General features: G+C 44.5%; 1 protein-coding gene across 1 annotated transcript; it reads left to right on the forward strand.

Annotated features, from left to right (window-relative positions):
* The first annotated feature begins 7,814 nt into the window (after positions 1–7,814).
* Positions 7,815–20,406, forward strand: LOC144095001 (uncharacterized). The gene is made up of 5 exons (XM_077628842.1): positions 7,815–8,086; positions 8,786–8,865; positions 13,049–13,257; positions 17,562–17,787; positions 20,112–20,406. Exons 1-3 carry the CDS (start codon positions 7,897–7,899, stop codon positions 13,082–13,084), a joined length of 306 nt encoding a protein of 101 aa, XP_077484968.1. The 5' UTR covers positions 7,815–7,896; the 3' UTR covers positions 13,085–13,257; positions 17,562–17,787; positions 20,112–20,406.
* Positions 20,407–20,465: the final 59 nt, after the last annotated feature.

The raw sequence follows: 20,465 nt of genomic DNA on the forward strand, positions 1-20,465 counted from the left end.
GCAGGGTGTAATGGGGCACCCATTACACTAGACTGGTGCTTATTTTCTTGCCTTCCCGAGATCAGCTTTCGCTGCTTGTTCAGGAAGGGTGGCAACAGTACAAGACGGTTCAGGGACTTTTCAACCTCTCGCATGATGAAGCGTTCTGCGACTTGATGTGGCACACCTTTGGCCGCGGAAACAAGTTTCAGGATGTCACCATTCCCCCTTTCAAATGGAAAGGTAGAGGTGGCCCACAGCGGCCAAGTCATGCGCACAGATTTTGCAAGGTGCACAAGTTGACGCACATTGAACGTTAAAGTATGTTCACCATACGGAAGTGGCATTTGATCAACAAATTGCATCAGAAGCCTATCAGCACAAAAGATGTCTCCCTCCTTAACACTTGCTCTTAACTGTAAAAACAAACTCTTTGCGCGAAGGCAGAAATGGGTGAAATATCTCTGTGGCAGTACATTGAAAGGCAAGGCGCACTGTAATAGAGAAGCCAATATTTCCACTCGGTAACCTTGCAAAATGAGCGCTCAGTGGCTGGCCTTGGCAATCTCGTGAAAGAAATTGGCGGCCGAATTTGTAATAGGCGGTCATTTAACACTATGATACGGTTTCCAATATACCATCACTTCCTGGTGAACACAGCCAAAGTTCTATTAGCTGTGATGTGACGCCTTCTAGTATGCAGTGCATATAATCTGGTGGAAAGCCCCACACGAGGTCCAATGTGCTGAGGGTTGCAACCGCTGACATTCCCTTCAAGCCATCCACAGGACGGTCTCGCTTGGCTGCAAGCTTCATTGCACTCAGTACCGTGTCATGGCATTGCTCCACCATATCCTGCCCTTCCATGACATACTTTAGTGTTCCTGTAAAAAGAAATGACAAGTTTGTCATAGTACTATGGGTAATAAACGAAGAAATACATGCGAAAGAACAGACAGGAGGGTATCACAGACATGTGCTGGCTATGAAACGCTACAATAATTTAAACTGCATGTAATGACACCATATTTACCTTTAGTCAGGCGCAAGCCCACTTTACAAAATTAGGCCTTTCGTGTTACAGAGGATATATGTACAAAGGCAGTAGGCCAACATATAGAGCTTTCATAGGTTATTTTTCGTTGCAGAGCCTAACTTCCTAGAGGTATACGTAGGCTATGGGAGATGCTAATGAAAAGCTCTGGATTATTTTAATCACCAGGGAATCTTAACTGCATAGTCAATTTTTCTGACCTTTAATATACATAAAACTGAAAAGCAGGCTTCTGCGAGAAGAGGTACACAAGTTTACATGAGTGCTTATGTAAGACAGAATTTCCAAGTGACATTTTTTCCCTTCCTGAATACATACATGTGCAACACAGGTGACTGAACTGTTTTGATTCCAGTCTTCACAGCCTTTAAGTCTTGGATCATCAGACAATAAAAATACCACAAGATTTTAAACAGACAGCACCGACAATTTGCTCACATAAATAACAGCACTGTTTCCTCATTGCTAGAAAGAAGTGCCCTGCGCATATCTGTACTCAATTTCTCATGGTAAATACGAAGTTAAATGCGACTGCTCACCAAAGTGCAAAATGTCCTTCCTTTGTTATTATGCCTGCTAAAAAGTACACCATACATCCCAGAACAGCCTTTTGTTTCACATAAGTTATGAGGAGTGTTAGAAGGCCCGTGATCTGTATGGACGAAAACTGATATACCCTGGCAGTTATCACGCATCGTCTCTGGAACAAGTGAAGGGAAAGATGTCTTTAAAGGACTCAGCAGCACAGTTACAGCTGTCATAATAAAGCAACTTCGCCATGCTTTTCACTGCCATACGATCGTCAAGTCTCTCTCTCCCCCCATCTGGGCAACAATCCTTCACAAGCGAAATTTATTTCACTGCTTTTAGGCAGGAGCACAGACTGTTACATGTCATCGTCATGGCCCTACATCACCAGGTATTTTTTTTGTGAAAGGTTTATTTCCTAGCTTATTTACGCTGGCGCTTCTGTGCCCCTCTTGACATGAACCTGTCAGGAGAGAGCGCCGTGGGGTGCATCATATTATGGGTGGTGTAGGAGGGTGGATGCTTGGAAACGCGACCAGGTTTCTGCCAAAATGTTGCGTCATGTGCATGAAAAAATGGCGAGAAATGAAAAAGGGCGAACAAAAAATGATCTGCACAGGCCCAAACTAGACAGATTTAAACGGCCTGGCCCAAGTAATTCGAATATATTTTATTATATGTACCGAAATAAACAGTGCAAAATACAAAGCAGAATGACCAGCAGACGATGAGACATCTGCTGTTCACTGGTGAATCGGAATGATGGACCATTAAAATGCGGGTTTTCTATGCCATCACAGAGCAACTTTGAGTAGCAGAGAAGTCGACGAAGAAAACGACTGTCCAAAAAAAGACCACAAATGACCTTTGATTAGAATTTTTGCTACCTTTCAAGGTGTATATAGTTCTAACATTTCGCAGGCAAGCTATAATGACCCTATTTATGCAATGGGCTTGTTATTTGGTATGTCTAAGCTTGGTTAGGGAACCATCAAGGTTAGGTCTGGTAATGTGCAAGAAATGAATGAAACTTAAGCTGCCACGGTAAACTGTTCTTATAACAATACAAGACAACCTAGTTCAAACTGATATGAACCAGTACTTTTATACCTGATAAAAATTGATACCAACCGCCTTGAATAGCAGTAGACAAACCTTCCACATGTGAATGCATTTAAGCAATGAAAGAAACTGTGTTTTGTACAGCTGCACAGTAGTATGCAGAAGAGGCAAAGCTTATAATTTGACTGAAACTAGTCTTACCGTCAAAAAGCGTTCCTATTTAAGGGCACCAAAAACAGCCGTAGTACCCATTGTATTGCTTAGCATTCAGCAGTGAAGCACGAGCTGGCGAGTCAACACAGAAGCACACAACATTCACTGCTGACGGCACAACTTTGTCGGCAAAGGACCATGTTAAGCTGCCCATAGTGTGGAACTTGTCGACAAAAGTCTTCAAGTAGAGGTGAGTAGGTGGGTGATCTTAGGCAAACCAAATGGCACCGATTAGGATGTTCTTCCAACGATATAGAAGAGGGAGCTCATTAAGCACCACTTGAATAGGCCAGATTGATCCTTTACTGGACTTAAATACTGGCGATCCATCGCTGTTAGCGGCAAAAGACAGGTCACTCCACTTCAAGTTCCTTTCACGGCGGACCTTTCTGTACAGTTGCCCATCTGTGATGTCCCTGTAGGCTCCCCGATCAGTTTCAGCTGTCAGTTTCTGGAGGTTGGTGCCAACTACATCCCCAAAGTTTTTTTAAGACACACTGTAGCTGATGCTTCAGATGAACAGTGATAAAGAAGCTTCCTTTTTTCACCAGCTGTGCCACAGTCATTGTAGCTGCACAAGTAGTGCAGCGCTGAAGATCCAGCCCGCAGCTTGATGTCAGGGACTGGCATGTTGGACCGTATGTGTGAACTTCGACCATTCTTGACTTGTGAAGATCCCATAATTTCCTGAAGCCATATTTTGTAGATGGGAAGATGTTCTGGCCTAGTACCGCATTCAACAGCTTCAACAAGCTGTCCACTTGAGTCCAAGGAAGGCCAGCAGCAACAACAAATGTCAATACCAGCAGCATCGCCTGCAGGAGGGTAGTGTCTTGGTGTGGAAGGTCTGACTCTGAGTTTACCCTTATAAATTCCGACAAGCCTTCATCAGGGTCCTCCAGCGCATGGTTATCAAGCCCATCGGTATCCTCATGGAGTCTTGGCAGTTGTTCATCAGACATGGTGCCATCAAGATGCTGGCTTGAAGGTTCATCCAAGTTGGGATGACTTGTAGAAGCGTTGTCATGCACCTCATCTTCAGCTTGCTGCAAAAATCATTGAAAAAGCTTCATCAGCAACCGAAGAAAAAAATATCAGTATTCAAGTGAATGTCTGCAATCTGTTCATGTATACGCTGAGTTAGTATCATTCCGCACGAACATCATTCCAATTCCCTCCACATTCAGTTGCCACATTTCAATTCCCTCCACATTCAGTCGCCCCATTCACTTGCCCATGCATGGGACAAGCATTAGCACAACTGAGTGTGCAAGAAACATAGGCAAATAAAATAGAACTTTTTATCGTAATACTGCATTTCCATGGTTCAAAAGCAGCTAAAATTAAACTATCAAAAATGACTCACAAGAAACCAAACATGCAATTTCGGGTTCAGCTGCCAAGCACCTAACAACTTAGCCACCACAGCAAGTCTAAGTGAACATATCTATGTGGCTTCGCTTGAATGCAAGAATCGCCTCTGAACACATCGTTCGCTTCGCTGCGGGCACTCCGAGAGCGCTCTAATTAAGCTCACTCGCCTCTGTACATCAATATATACTTTTTCCCCGCAGGAGGCCAAAGTAAATATTTGTATCCGGGGGGATCGGGGGGGGGGGGGGGGGGGCGCTGTGCATGCAGAACACGAACGCTGTTAAAAGAACTGGGAAGGTGTACAAAGTGAAATTGGGGGATGCCGGGCCCCTTTGGATACGTGCCAAGCACAACGGCTCACCTCTGAAGCTTCACCATTCGATATCTTTGCCGCTGGCTCCACGTGGGTTTTCGCGCAACTTTCGCAGACGACGTACCAGGCTCAAAATAAGCAAGGTACCGTTTTTTAGGAGGCATGCTGCGATAAAGTACGCGACCTGCTGGTAAAAGAAAGCCTTTGGACCCAGTACCGCAGCTAACAGTAACTAAAAGCGCTGGCGCAAGTACACGTCCACAAAGGCGGCACAGATGAACAGCAGCACTCAACGGAGCCGAGACATCACAGAAAAAGACTGCGGCGACTGCGGTATTGGCTCTCGGAGGTGCGGTCTCGGCCTCCACAGTTACGTAACCACCACGCCGCCACTTTGCACAACTGGACTCTCAATATCATAATATTTTTCATTAATACAGGCATAAATGACAGTTCTTCGCAGTAGATGTAAATCTGTGCGCAGGACAGTTTTTATGAGTCACTAATGAACATGCATCCTTATAAAAAGGGGCGCGAATACAGAGAGAGGTCAGGGAGAAGGGGCAGACGGTCTCATTTGCGCTTAACAAAACACGTGCGAACCCATTGCACCATGCATGGAGGACAGACAAATGTCTGCCTCCATGGAATGATACATTGCTAGGACTTAATTTTCCCGTCGAAAAATGGGATCCTGCACGGTTGTCGCATGTGAAATTCCAATAAGCCCTGCATTTCGTGCCACGCCGTATTCGGATACCTGCAACATTTCCACTTCGCTTCGTTCGCAATCCCTTTCATACGCCTTTCGATATCGCTGATATTGCACGCGCCTTTCGATATCGCTGATATTTGATATGCCTTTCAATGTCACTCGATATTATGCTCCACATGTGCTGTCAGCAACAAATGAAGTGCGTACAAGACAAATCAAAATACGAACAGCAAAATGCGATCTGCCAAGGAATTAAGCTCGCTGTGCAGCTAAGTTAATGTAATTACTTCGAAAGCGCGTAGACAGTCTTATATATATAGTTCTCCAAGAGCTAATATGTGTGTTTTTGCGTTGGAGCTTCTGTCCTGTCGTCAGCGTTTCATTTGTTGTGCTTGGAAAGTACACCCCGCCAACTGTTAGATCGCCCCCTCCGCGAGTGGAGATGAAGATATGTTCTCCCTACCCTTACATTTTCAGCCATTAATTGAATATAAATTGTGTGGGGTTTAACGTCCCAAATCTACACGTATTGACTATTATGGACGTTGTCGCGAAGGGCTTAGGGTTAATATCGACCGTGCGCGCTGGCATCGCACAAACGTGCGACATTTGATCGAAACGTGCGGCAGCCGCGGCCGCAGTGCCGGCCGAGGGTTGAACAACAAATAGAGGAGGGTATGGTGGAACCTTCGAGCGCCTTAAAGAGTACAGACACCTTATTTTCGTGGCATGTTTTTCTTTTTAATAATGATTCGGAGAATTCGCAAGAGCCGGATGGTCGGGGCCCCTAGTTCAGGGGTCCACTGGCGGCAGCTGCGGAGGAATGATGCGGAGGATAGTACTATGCATGAATCCCTACGTGGAATTCGCCTACGACCACTAAATAATTAATAATAAATTTTTGTCATGCTGTTTCGGTTTCAACAGCCCACGGATGATTGTGTTGTCAAAGTGTTTGCTTATAGGTCACGCGAGGCATAAACAAAACTACAATATAATCACTGCTTCTACATTTGTTGTCATTCCGACTGTTGAGGCATACTGCATTTAGCATTGTAGTGAAGCAAAACGACGAATCAGCGATTATATCGCTAATTTGTGATACACATGAACTGTAATGCGCAGTGCAGACAACTGATACAGAAAATACACACAGAACGGGAACAGTACCACTATCAGTTAGCGCAATATCTGCACTATGAAGGATCAACTATACAGGCCCCGCTCTTATTGGCTGCATGCACACACGGCGTCACACTCATCGCTATAGCTGGGCTGTTGAAACCAAAATTAACAGCAAGAGAAAGAAATTCGATGACAAGTTTAGTGATCGTGGGAGAACATCATGTAGTAATCCATGTAAATATAGTAATGTCTTACGCATCATTCTAACGAAGAAAGCACACACCCAAAATTTAACCAGCCACAACGGCTTTTAATTAATTGCATATATATCAGCGATCTTCATGCATGTCTTTTGCTTCTGCGACTTATCTGTATTTATTTCGGTTTTCTTTACACATATACTTGTTTTCTTTACTGTTAATTGGCAAAAGTAAGAAATATCTTACACAGCAGAGCTAAGTTAAGCGACCACAGAAAGATACACCATTTCAAGGGCCTGTAGTTTATGGACAATCTTAGATGGAAGGGGTGGGCGAGGGCTCATTTGGTGTGTGCGTGTCTTGTGCATTTTCTGTTGAAAACATGGGGTCCGGCATTCTCTTACTATATGTAACTTTATTGTTGGGGGAGGTGAGAGTGCGCCCTAAATTTCTATTAAAATCCATCCTCGTGTTTCTTGGTTTATTTTACGAAAAGCCTATAGGAAGCGCCTACTTATAGCTTTTCGTATAAAATGAACGCAGATTTTTTTGTTTTCCCAGATAAGCTCTTCTAAATGTAAATATCGACCAAAATTTGAGTTGGGGCATCACGCGTGCAGTTCCTCTATAGGTTAGAATATGGCAACGTGAAATATGTGATCTATATATTCTGGTTGATTGTAGGCGATGCTGATATATATTTACTCAATGGTGTGAAGCTGGCAGTGAATTGTTTGCAGTGCCCTACATAGCGGCCTGTATGTAGATATAGGCTGGGCGTGGCACTTTGGGCTGTCTGCAATTAATATTTCATTACCAGCTGGATTACCGAACTAGAAATCATGCCCATCCACCTGGAAACAGTTCGATTCGAACAGAAATCGCATATCTGTGTACAGAAATCCCTAAAAAAACGTCCGATAGATTAAATGGCTTATTTTGCGGTTTGTTTCGCCTGAAAACGTGGCGCGGACTGCCAATATCTTGCTTTTGCATACGTGGAGTTGGCATACACGCGCGTCTCAAGACGACCGGTCTTTTTAGACCTTTATTCTTGACAACGAAGAAAAATGATAATATCTTACCGTACCTGTTAACTTGAGATCTCAGGAAGAATTAGACTGAACAAATCGTAATATGCTCTTTTATGTGTAAATCTGACAAGATTACAGCGCCACTCCTAGGAGCCTAAAATATAAGCTAGGCAGCAAGCCTAGGCGGCGTGTGCGCACTGAGGTTACGCAACTTTTTCACACGTGGTACTTCCAATACTTCATGATTTGTTTTTGTGGCATTGGTCTCCAGTGTGTAGAGCCAGCGTGTACTTACAGCCATGGAGTACTACGTGTACGTAAAACTCTTAGAGGACGACGTGAAAAAAATCGCAAAGTCGCGCAACGTAAAAGGGTTCCGGCTGGCCGATGTGGACGATTTTAGAGCGGGGGAAATCTACATCGTTTACTGGGAAGGCGACAAAAAAACTAGCGGAGGCTATTACGACGCCAAAATACTCCACATGTCAGGTAAGTGAACTTTCCTGAAGACCATGATGAAAGTTTTTTCCTCCCTGTGCCGTGAACTATTGCCGCACAACTACTTCTGCTCACGTGGGTTCGCTCGGGGCACACGATTCAACACAAAGGGCGCTCCTTCTTCATGTACCGTGTCAACGCTGTTTTTCCTTTCATGATGTCGAATCTGCACCGACTAGCCCAACCACACGTTGTGAGCGTTGTTTCTTGAATATTTTTCCTCCTCTTCTGCTTTCTTTTCACCGCCTGTGTGCTGGAAGTGTAATGCATGTTTGGTGTTCGATGTACCGTAATCTATGGCGATTTGTTTTTTTGGGGAGAGGGCAGGATGGTTAGAACTATTTTATTTTTAGTTCCGTGCGTTTACATACACTGTAAAGCTGTGCAGCATTTGCCTCTTTGGTGTTGTAGTATTACGATGTAAACTGCATAATATCAGCGACTCCTATACGGCATTCTGTGCACTCATGTTGTCTTCTCATCCTTTTCACACTTTTAAAAATGCTACCTGATCATTGCGAACAGGCTGAACATTAATTATGTGGTCACTTGAAAATACAAGCATACGAGTGTTAGACGTAGCATCATGAGTGTTGTTGTGGCCTGGTCATTACTACAACATCGGTTGATTTTCTAAAGGTGTAACTTCATCAGTATAGAAACAACATTGTTCATTCAAATTTGTTTCAGAGTCCAAAGAAGAAATGGACGCATTTATTGCAGATAAAGCGCAGCATGCAAAGTTGAAGCGCCAGGGACCACCAGAAAATGTGTGTATGGACAGTAGGTTGCTCCCTTCAGTACTTTCATGTTGGCAGTATGTATAGGAGGTGTTCACATGGCGTCATCCGCAATAGGAGCAAGTGGCCGCCGCGGCGTTCGCCATGTTTGGGGCCGCGCGTGCGGTCACCGCACCGAGCCGCAGCATTTAACTCGCTGGTGATGTGATATGTGCTTGTATTGGCGTCTTGCCAGAGATAATTTCTGTCCGACTGGTAACACCATGTGACTCAGTGGGTACTTCGTGAACTGTGCGTAACAGAAAGGAGCGGGCACGCTAAAAAGTTTCTACGCTGTGAAAACGTCGACCCGTAGGAATGCGGAGGTGCTGGCGTGCCGTGCGACGTATAGGACTGTTGCTGCGCAATGAATTCACTGACATCGAGGCCTACCTTGTGCACGGCTTAAGTTTACCGACAGGTCAAAGCATTAAAGCATACAAATCTAGAGGATGCAATTGCTTAGCAAGTGGGCGAGCTCAAGAGCCGTGCAGAGGGAGCCGACGGCTGTAGTGCGGCTTTTGGAGAGGAGAGTAATAATGACGTCTGTTTGTTTAGCTACGCTAACTTGTCCCTATCTGCCGAAAGTGATGCGTTACTACAAAATGTAACAGAATCGCTGCACATCGCATTGATGCGAACCTGCCTAGATTCCAGGTCTTGTGCACTCGAAGCAGTGCTACGCTGCTACATTCAAAACTGCAAAACCTTCTCGTTAGGTCTGCCGCTCGTGTTGCAAGCGCATGACAGCATTTTCTCGACCGTTCTGATGCGTAAATAAAGCAGCTGTGACGCTTTGCCTTTATGCTGAAACACCGTCTGTGAAGCTTCCGTAGCTCGCGCACTGCAGCCGCTGGAAAGATGAGTTTCTGAGGCGCCAGTTTCGGAATCTGGGTAATTAATAATTTGTTGTTCATCCACAATGTGACCTGCATGAGTAGGTGACAGTTATCAACTGATATTAAAAGGTGCAAGTCATGTAAATTCTTGCGTCCAGTGCAGATGGCCAGTTTTGCTGCCGAGTTGTGGCAGGGGCAGCTTGGTTATATCGTGGCACAGAAGAATTCTGCTGCAGTCTTCAAGCACAATATGTGTTCCACAAAGAAAAATGAACGTTGACGCATTTAACAACGTGCAGAGGGGTTATGGATCACTAACAATTCAGGCCGGGTACCTCACGGCGTACCGCGACACAGCGCGAACTGGCGTGAAACGACCGCAAACATGACGCGCTTACCATGACGACGCTCGTGCCGTTTGGTAGCGCGGCCTCAGTGAATACCTCCTATACATAGGTTTCATGCGATGTCTTGGGCGCCACAATGGAGCCCAAGGCTGAGCTGCAATGGAGATTGGGCAGGTAATGAAAAATGGATTATAAAAATGTGCAGGTTTATGATATCCATCTAATCTCAAATATGGCGGTAGCTATGACCTCTGTGCAACCCAGGTATATGCAATTTTTATTGATGCCACTGCTGGGCCCTTTGCTGTGCCCCTGGCCGTTCTGAGTATGTTTACTTTTTTGTCTATTTTGCGGGGATGTTAGCTAGTGTTGAATTATTGAAACATGTGCAAGTCTTTGAGCAAGCTGCATGTAGCGATGAAGGTGCATGTATGATCACAGCGTAATAAAAAGGTGATGCAGTTGTAGGAAAAGCTTATCTGAGTGATGTAATCCATTTTTCTGGGATTTGATTGGTTCGTGCATCTAAACTCCGAAATGCATGTGGCAAAGTATTGTATGACATAGCTGTTTGTTTTTACGGACCACTTAAATTGCTACTGTAAAGAGCAACCAAGTAAGAAGCAGCTTTAGCTTACATTCGTGAAGGACTTCACATTGATTATACCAGCTTTACAGTCGCATCAAAGGCATATTAATTGCAGTCCTGTCTACAGTCATGTGCACTCCTTGTGGCGTTGCTATACCTAACCTGTATCATGAGCATGAACTGCCAGACGCAAAAGTTTGCAGGATCTGCAAAACTATTCCTGTACCATCTGCCGTAGAGGTGTGGTGTCGAGGTTCATGTGAGCCTCAACACCATGCTCTGTGATGGCAGATCACGCAGCAATGCAGTTTTGCTTCGCTTGGCCACGCATCTTAGATCCCCCAAACTTCTGCGGCTAACAGTACGATGCTATGGATGAGTAAAATCCTAATGTACTTGTGGCAAGTGGATGAAACAAATTGAGGAGGCAGTGGTCAAAGTGGTCAGAAAAAAACAAGTATCTTGATTATATACGAAGTGTAATGACTTGTCCACGATATACATTTGCTGGATTTATATTGGTTATATCCATGCTCCAATTCCAGTCAAGAAAAAAGTTCAAGGAAATAAGACTGGCTGCCAAAAAACGCGCAAATGAAGAAATTTTGGCAGTACAAGAGAAAAGAGAGCTGAAAGAAGAACTTGATACCGTAAAAAAAAAGAAAATTTAGAGTTCCGGCATTTAAACATGAAGCTGCAGGAACAACTTTTGAAATGTCTTTCAGCTCCAGGTTAGTCTTGTATGGCAGTGTGCACCCTTCGTAAACTAGATACCACTTCTTGCGGCCTACAAGTGATTACTTTTACCTCGTAAGCTACATTGTTCTAAATATACACCAGTGCATTATAAAAACCCACGTCTTTTTGGGAAAGCTAGTGTTAAAAATTTTTCATGTTTATTACTTTGCTCATTGATTGTAGAAATGCAGTTTTAGACTACATGTTTTTAACGATTGTAATGTCTGCTTCGCAGTGGATATGTGAACTTTGGCTACATATGTACCTCATGTTCTTAGTGGAGCTTAGATAAATGACCTGATGAGAAAGTATGACGAAAGAAGAAATGATAAACTTGCTGGGCAGGAAGTCTAAAACCATTAACGTTTTTGTCAACAGCTGCTCAAGTGAGCAACGAGGCAAGCATTGCCATCCTTCATAATGCCGCTGAAGGCAGGCCACCGAGGGCGGTCACACCTGTGCCCTCACTGCATTCAGCTGTAGCGCAGAATGCGTGGTCATCAGCTGAGGAAGGTATGGAAAGTCACCAGGAGCACTCTGGAATCATGTCTAATATCTTTAATTTCAGTAACACTGTTGCAGAGTCCTTAACCTACAACCATGCGCATTTTCTTCAGTGCACAGCAAGTCTATGGCCTGTTTTCCAAGCTGCAAGAATAACCTGACAGAATGATCAGGGAAGGGTAGAAATGAGGAGCTGATTACAACATACAGAGTAAGAAAGCGAACATTCATTGAAATCAAGGAAAGCATACGGGAATGCTTTTAAATTATTATTAATGTTGTTAATGAGACATTCATAGCGTTGTAATTTTTTCACCTGACAGCTGAATGACTAGGAAGTAGAAGAAACGATAACCACATGCTGCCTGTGTGATACGAGCCTATGGTCTTCGCGTGTCGCTTTCAGAGCCCTGCCAACTTGGCTACTGTGGCCACTGTGTCAATTGTCCTTGTGTTGCATGTGGCTTAAACTTGAGAGTGTTCAGCAGTGCGACTCCCAGCTGTAGCAGTGGATGTGCAACGTCCTGTAGGTGTAACGTTAAGAGACAGAGAGTAGTGTGGATCGGGAACAAACGCGACTATGGTGTTCTAGTTAAAATGATGAAGAATTGAGCAATACTTATTGTGTGGACGACAGATGATGAGTGGTACATTGCTACTTATAAAATAGATTCCAAGTAAAGATAAACATTGCAGATGAAACCAGCAAATATTTGGGAGAGGATGGATGCAGCTGGTAGTACTAAATTGGAGGTCAGTGGGCAGTGCCTTTAACCTGCTTTGAACATAAGCAGGATGATGAAGTTGACCGCTAGAAATAACAGAATTTCACTTCTCTTTGTTGAATATTACACACAAGCACTAATTGGTAGCTAGCTATCTTGCCATAAATGCTCCTCCCGCTGTGCTGTGCGTCTTGGGTTGCTGTTCCTCATTTCAAGAGGCCTGTGTCAGTTTGGCAATGGATAAAATTGTCTATATTGCATGTCTCTGTAACAAAAGAATAATCTAATTATTCATTTGGCATTCTTCAAGGCTGAGGGCAATAATTGCAGCATAAATTGTATTAAATGCAGCTGCTACTGTACTAGACTAACTTGTGTTTTAATCCCTACTAGGTGAACAGCAACCTTGTGTGTTGCCGTCCTTGCATGCAGATATGCAGGCTTTTCAAGGAGCCGCGACATCGGTGATTTCATCACAAGAAGCGGACTTTGCACCAGTGCCTGCTGGAATGCCTGCAACAGGACCACTGCCGTTCTTGTGTGTGGACATGCCGGCGGCTTTTCAAGGAGCAGTGCCTGCTGGAACATTAGCAGGACCACAATCAGCCCAGGGTGTTTGCACGGTGACAGAGAGTGGAAAGGTGAAAGCACCTAAATTTGCTGTCTTGTGAAATGTGGCTTTGAGAACTGCTTGCTGTTTCATCTGTGGGAGTAGTATAGTCACCAGTGTTCAATGTTTACCAAGTTGATACTGGTCCATACTGACTATAGCAGCACAAATAAGACTGCGTGACTTAAAAGCAGCAGATGGCACCAGCATTCACTTGCACGCAGAAATCTTTATTCAAGGAACAAAGGTTATAAAAGAAAGTAAAACAAACAGGAAAAAGGTCACAAGCCAAACTGAGCAGCATTTGTCCTGCTGCAAGAATTCACTGGGTGCTCATAAAGGAAGTTTCTAGTCCACAGGTAATTGCTCAAAGAAACAAAATCTAAAATGAAACAAACTAAAGAACCAAGCGGTGTCTTTGGGGGTGAGGGCAGCGCTTGCGGTAGGGCAGAGAGTTTGAGGAACTCTGGCATAAGGAGAGAGTAGGTGGTTTTTGAGGAGGTGGGAGTTCATGTGCCGGTCCACCACATCGGGTACTGCTGACATTTTGATGCCTCTAAAAACACTATGGGATGCTGGATAACAGTCGTTGTGGTGGATCAGTGGCTTTGGCATTCAGCTGCTGGTCTCAAAGATGCAGGTTGAATCCCAGCCACATCAGATTTATTTTGATGGAGCCGAAATACAAAAATACCTGCGTGCTGTGCGATATCAGTGCACATTAATGTGAACTAGTTCATGGCAGTGCAAAAAAAACTACCGTAGTCGTGCAGGGAGAGCTCAGCAGTGCAGGAGCGGTGCAGTACTGCTTCCAAACAAATGAAATCCAAAGTGCAGAGTTCATGCAAAATATTGCCTCTGGCTTGCTGTCATGGTTTCTAAGGTATTTCAATTCTCTGTATACAGTTTTGTTCGCTGCTTTATTGAAAAAAAAGATGAGAACTGCAGCTTACTGGCAACGACCATAGAGGAATTTTGATTGCAAGTGTCTTTTCCGTCTCTTGCATGGCATCCACACTCTTGTCGGTGCCTTTGAAATGTTGTTTTTCCCACATGTCTTGTCGTTACCTGCTACCACATGTCATTATCTACTGCCTTTGGGGCCCAGTGCAGAGCATTTGGTGGCTTACTGCTTTGGTGTGTCGGTTTCGTTCATGCGTACTTGCACTCAGTGAGTCTGTCATCTGTTGCCATGATAGTTTTGCTGAACTGGGTCTGTGCGGCATTTGCACTTGCTTGAAAAGAACGGTACGTTGCCAAGGTCGATGTGGCAAAAGGCGACTTGAAACAACAAGGGAACTAGTTCAAACAGTGCGGGTGAATCGAACGGACGTTATATCTGGCGCCTAGATGCCTATATGTTGGCTACACAAGTGCGGCCCTTACTCGCATATGTACAGTATTGGATACTCTTTCACGGGTATTGAATGGCTTCTTAAGTACACATTTTCTTCGATTTCACTTGAAATTCTTTGCAAGTGGGTGTCTGATATTTCTGTGTCTGCTTTTCAGCTGTGCACCCTTCCACAGCATCGTCATGCATAAACAGTATAGATGCTTCACAATTTTTTTTCAAATTAGGCTAGTTGGTATAGCGCACATAATTTTGACTGCACAGGTAAGGACAGAGAAGTGGAAGTGCTTTTCCTATTCACTTCTGTACTTTGTCTTTACCGGTGCTCTTAAAATTCAGTAAGCTATATGCTTTTTAATTTCGTGGTTTAATGACAGGTATATGGGACTAGTTTTGGCTAGGCTTAAAGGGAGAAGCCGGTATTAGAAAAAAAATGTTTTGTTAATGAAGTCACAATAACGAATTCTTCTAGAGAGATGTATTTTTGTGAGCTGATTTCAAATATGTCATTTAATTTCATGTAAAACAATTCCTTCAGTGCGTATATAATTTTTATGCATGTATTTTGTTATCAGCTTACAAAAAATTTTGATGCGGGAAATTTCTGATATGTGCCATTGGATTCTCTTGTTAACAAGGACTGCAATAAAGGAAAAAAACTTTCCTGCCTACCATAGAACATAAGTTATAGGGTATTTAAGCTACCGTTTCAGAAACGCGAAGTAAAATGTGTCCTACCGTTTCTGAAGTGGCAGATTCAGTATCCTATAACTCAAGTTCTATGATAGCCAGGATGACAATTTTAACCTTATTGCATTCCCTGGTGCCAAGAGAACCCAGTGGCATACATTTCAGTGAGTGTCCCACAGCAAATTTTCTTCAAAGCACTTTGCAAAATACTTGCATAAAAGTTACATAAGTTCTCATGAAATTGTTTTACATAAAATTAAATGACATATTTAGAATCAGCGTGCAAAAATACATTTTCCATAAAGATTTAATAATTATGACTACATTATTAAAATTTTGTTTTCAAGACCGTGCTCTCCACTTAAACATTTGCCTGTTGTAATTTGTTGCCTCTCATGCAGTTACTTTAGAGGTTCAATTTGGTCTGCAAAGGTACCCCATATAATATTATTGATCACTAAAATTTTTCCATGTGAAATTTACATATTCTTAGTACTGCTTTCAAAAGATGCACTGGTAGCTAGAACATCACTGACATGTTAGGTGTCAGTGCAGGTTGTGCAGCAGCAGTGCCTGTGTTGTAGCCACGTGCCCCATAATGATAGCAACAGGAGAGGCATGTGCATAAACCACGCGAGGCCAGCTCAGTATTAGACAGAAACTAGTCTTTGAGGGTGGTCTTCCACCGTGAAGGGCATCTGGTTGCTTTGGAAGCACATATTTTGTGGCCGTTAAACTCTTACAAGGGGCGCATATCGTGTGAAATAAGCACAAACAACAGTGCTTTTTTCATGTGCTATTCTTATTTTTAAGCATTTGTTATTGCACGCACATAAAATTCTCCTAAGCCCAGTAAGGTAGAGCCATTTTCTGAAATTATTTGCCGATAGCATTCTAAACATCAAATTAGATAAACCAGTTACAAGCACTCCATGCAGTTATTCTAAACCTTTAAATTATTCTGACCTTGGTGCTGTGGCAAGTGCTAACACTTAATCTCAGGCACGGAGGAAGACCATTTATGAGGTGAAACACCCGTCAGTGCAAGCGAGCGCAGGCGACCAATAAGGTCACAATTGTATGCGCCGACGGGGCCGTATGCAGTGGCGGCGCCATGTGGCGAGTTGAAGCCGCAGCGAAAAAAAATGCAGCGCCCGGGCAGGCGGCTCCGGCGCGCTCTTCGGCGGCGCCCGCTCAAAGCAGACGACACGGGTGTTTGCTTCAGCGGGCACGCCGTGACGTATTTCTGCGCCCTTAAGTCAAACAGCAACAGTTTCGTTTCGTTTTTTTTGTGGTTTAACGTCCCAAAGCGACTCAGGCTATGAGAGACGCCGTAGTGAAGGGCTCCGGAAATTTCGACCACCTGGGGTTCTTTAACGTGCATTGACATCGCAGAGTACACATTTTTCTAGAATTTCGCCTCCATCGAATTTCGAATGCCGCGGCCGGGATCGAACCCGCGTCTTTCGGGCCAGCCGCCGAGCGCCATAACCACTCAGCCACCGCGGCGGCTGACTGTCGGTGTATGTTCGAGGGCCATAATACTAACAGTGCTGCTACGTGCAGTGCAGCCTCCTTTGGAATTTGCTAGACTAAGATGGGACGCAGGTGTTTTGTTCGAAATTGCAAAAGCGGTTACAAGTGTTGCAGGGAGAAGGTGAGTGAGGTAAGAAATTGTTGCCGCTTGTTGCCTTCTCGGCTGACGTGTAGTCATAAATGCTGCGCCGTACGACGCCTGCGTTCTCCTCTAGCAGATGAAACTTAGTGTGGTCGCATACTTGACGAACGTGAAGGCATGTTTGCCTTCGACGATTGCCAGCAGCGCTTATACCCATCCAATGAAAGTCATCGCGCGGGTGTCAAACGAAGGCTTGCGTACAACCAGAAGCTAGGGATCATCTTATAGCGGTCATAGAAAAGGACGCGTTGTATTTTTACTGTGCTCAAATGGTTGAAGCGTAGCACCTGTTGCTCTTCGGGCTACCAGCGGTAAAGAAGCGCACGAGAGTGCTCTAAAAGTAGTCAGGCGCACGCGGCCGAACAGGAGCAACACGCTCGACCTGTTGCCTTGACAACCGAAATGGCGGTAATTTCTTTCCAAGCCGCCAGCATGATAGTGGCTCTGCGGGCTTTTGACCTTTTCTGGTCGCCGCAAACAGCGGAGTTTCCACTCCTAAAGGTTTCTTGCACTGTGGTTTCAGGTCACAATGCACTGAGTGAACAGTGATAATTTGTGCTTTATTGTGTGTCCCTTTCAGTTTTTCATGGCATTTGTTTTCTTTTCCCTGCAGGTGCACCTGGCCAATGTATTTGAGATTTCAAAGGAAGCAAACGACACTTTGATGGCGCTGCAAAAAGATTCGCTGTTTGTAAAAAGAGCGGCAGCCACTTTGTGGTCTACCGAAGTGCTTGCGCAGCGCAGCTGCACAGGAACACTGTCCTACAGATTCCTGGCAGAGGGTGGTGACAAGGCCCCACAATAGCTGCTGACACCGCTGAAGGTGGACACAATAAGGGGTAATTACTGAAATCTACTGTATTCTACGAGGGTTAGCGCATGTGCATATTGTCATATTGCATTAACATATTAAAGGGGACCATCTTGGCCTTGGCAATAGCTCTCGTGAAGGTAGTAGGTATCAAAAAGTATTTGACACATATTTAAATGGATCGGTTCATCGGATAGCTTAAAGCTGAGTGGTTATGGCGCTCGGCTGCTGGCCCAAAAGACGCGGGTTCGATCCCGGCCGCGTCGGTAGAATTTCGTTGGAGGCGAAATTCTAGAGGTCCATGTGCTGTGCGATGTCAGCGCTCGTTAAAGATCCCCAGGTGGTCGAAATTTCTGTATCCCTTCACTAAGGCGTCACTCAGAGCCTGAGTCTCTTTGGGACGTTAAACCCCCATAAACCAAACCACTGCATAGCTTCTGGTTGTGCACGAGAATTCATGTGCATTCGACTACTTGACAGGCACAAACAGAAGCATTTGGTAGAGATTAGAACTACCTACATAGCTCGGCTCCAAGATGAGTGCATGATATAAACACCCCACATCTGTCGCAACAACCAAAGAATGTAATCTTGTTTTCTGATTCTAAAATAGGCTGTCGTCACATGACAATGTTAGCTGGAAAGCTAGGTTTTTCAGATCAGTGCATTTCTGAAAACCCTTCATGCAGCTGCTGCTGGTATCATCGTTATGCTTCTTCCTGTCCTGTTATTGTTTTATATAGTTGCAGTAGCTAAGGCACTACAGTTGCCGACCGATTTCTCGGACTCGAAGGGACACCAAAAATGGTCCGAATAATCGAACAGCCCGAAAAATCCGTGGAGTACAAAATAATCGCCTCATTGAAATGAAATCGGCTTAAAAAAGTCACTGATTTTACATGCGGAAAATTTCTCTGGCTGATGACGATTTACGCCTGCATTTTAGCCAAAGTTGTACTTTCACTGTACACGCTAGGCAGCAAGGTCGCGCCGTTTAGTTGAATACTTCCCACGCTTCTTTGACGGACCGGGCGGCACCATGCTGTCCACAACCCGAGTGTGCACCACACCGCTCATCAAACACACGCAAAGACAATGAACTTTACGTTCAAATCGGTGGAACCGCCGGACGCAATCACAAAACGGTGAATAGATGTAACTTCGTGAAAACTCGCCACTCGGTCGACGCGGTGGGATTAACCTAAGTGAGAAAACAGCGAAAGGCGAACGTACGAGGCCTGCCGTGGTGGCTCAGTGATTAGTGTGCTCGGCTAGGGAATCGGAGTATTCGGGTTTGAACCCGACCGCGGCGGCCGCGTTTCGATGGAGACAAAACACAAAGGTGCCTGTGTGCTGTGCTATGTAAGTGCACGTTAAGATCCTCAGCTGGTCAAAATTTTTTCGGAGCCCTCCACTACGGCTGCTCTTTCTTCCTTTCTTCTTTCAGTCCCTCCTTTATCTTTTCTCCTAATGCGCGGTTCAGGTGTCCGCCGATATTGCGAGATAGATACTGCGCCATTTCCTTTCTCCAACAACCAATTTTAAATTTACAAAGTATGAGACAAGCGATAACTGCCCGCGACAAAAGCAAGTTGACGGCGATGACAATCCGATTGCTACCTCGAAGTCTCAAAGATCGCAAGGACTTCTAGTGGTAAAAATGAGGTACAGAAATTATGTCAAGCCAATCCAACTGCAGAGTAAATCCACCTGAATCCAAGATACGCCTTTTGTGCCGGCGAAAAGCCAATAAAATGACACATCCTGGCCCACAGGCGACTGAAATTAGTCAGAAAATCAAACTTTCGGACTTTTGAAGTCCGAAATACACGTCGCGAATATGTATGCGCTTCTATGGGGTGACTGATGGTGCCTCATCGAGGTCCGAAATATCCTACAAGTCCGAATTATTGGAGTCTCAATTACCCGTCGGCTACTGTGATTATGGGATGGTTTAGCAGAAATATGTTCTTGGGAAATGTATGCAGTTTGACCTGATGTTCACTAGCCGCATTCATAGTAATGCAGCTGATGCCCTTACTTGGTGTGCTTTGGCTTTGTGCACAGGACCACAACACGTATGCATCTTCTAGGCACTGTGCGCTGCCTGCGTTGTTACAATTGACGAGCACTTTCATTTGATCACCTTTGTCATTTGTCTGCTTTACACTTGTCTTGAGCATTAAGGTGATATCCTCATTTTGATGGTGTAGGCAGTGCAAAGTGTCACAGCAGCTGCCGCACTTGCAGCATGGCCACTCATGGTATTTGCACGTGCACAGGCTTTGGCAGGTGCAAGAATAGTAACATAGCTTGTGCTGTTTCTCACACTTATGCATAATTTCCTTGCAGTGTTCTTCAGGCATTATGCCCGCAGCCGGGGCTGGAGCGATGAGGCAGCCACAAAAGTGGAGAAAAACATCAGGCTGTGGCTGTCGCAGAAGACATGCGAACTTCGCCGCAAGATGCCTGCTGCTTCAAATTAAAGCTAAGGAAAATGGGAACAAATTGTTTCTTTTGTTACGCTCTTTGAGTTTCTTTTGGCAAGCACACAAATTTACAGCTGACGTATGCACACTGTTATATGTATCCAAATGCACTGCATCGATATCAAAGCTCATTCAGTTTACGTTTTTACATGGCCACTCTGCGTACATATAAGTCTCTTCTTCGAGCTCTAGTGATTGTTTATATTAGCAACAGTAC

The sequence above is a fragment of the Amblyomma americanum genome, chromosome 6 (genome assembly GCF_052857255.1).
Source record: "Amblyomma americanum isolate KBUSLIRL-KWMA chromosome 6, ASM5285725v1, whole genome shotgun sequence".
Classification (NCBI taxonomy): Eukaryota; Metazoa; Arthropoda; class Arachnida; order Ixodida; family Ixodidae; genus Amblyomma; species Amblyomma americanum.

What these genes read in the sequence shown, in the direction of transcription:
- LOC144095001 (XM_077628842.1), top strand. Translation starts at nt 7,897, where the DNA reads ATGGAGTACTACGTGTACGTAAAACTCTTAGAGGACGACGTGAAAAAA. An exon ending in CAAAATACTCCACATGTCAG is followed by an intron (nt 8,087 to 8,785) that starts GTAAGTGAACTT and finishes AATTTGTTTCAG; the next exon opens with AGTCCAAAGAAGAAATGGAC. An exon ending in GCCAGGGACCACCAGAAAAT is followed by an intron (nt 8,866 to 13,048) that starts GTGTGTATGGAC and finishes CCTTGCATGCAG; the next exon opens with ATATGCAGGCTTTTCAAGGA.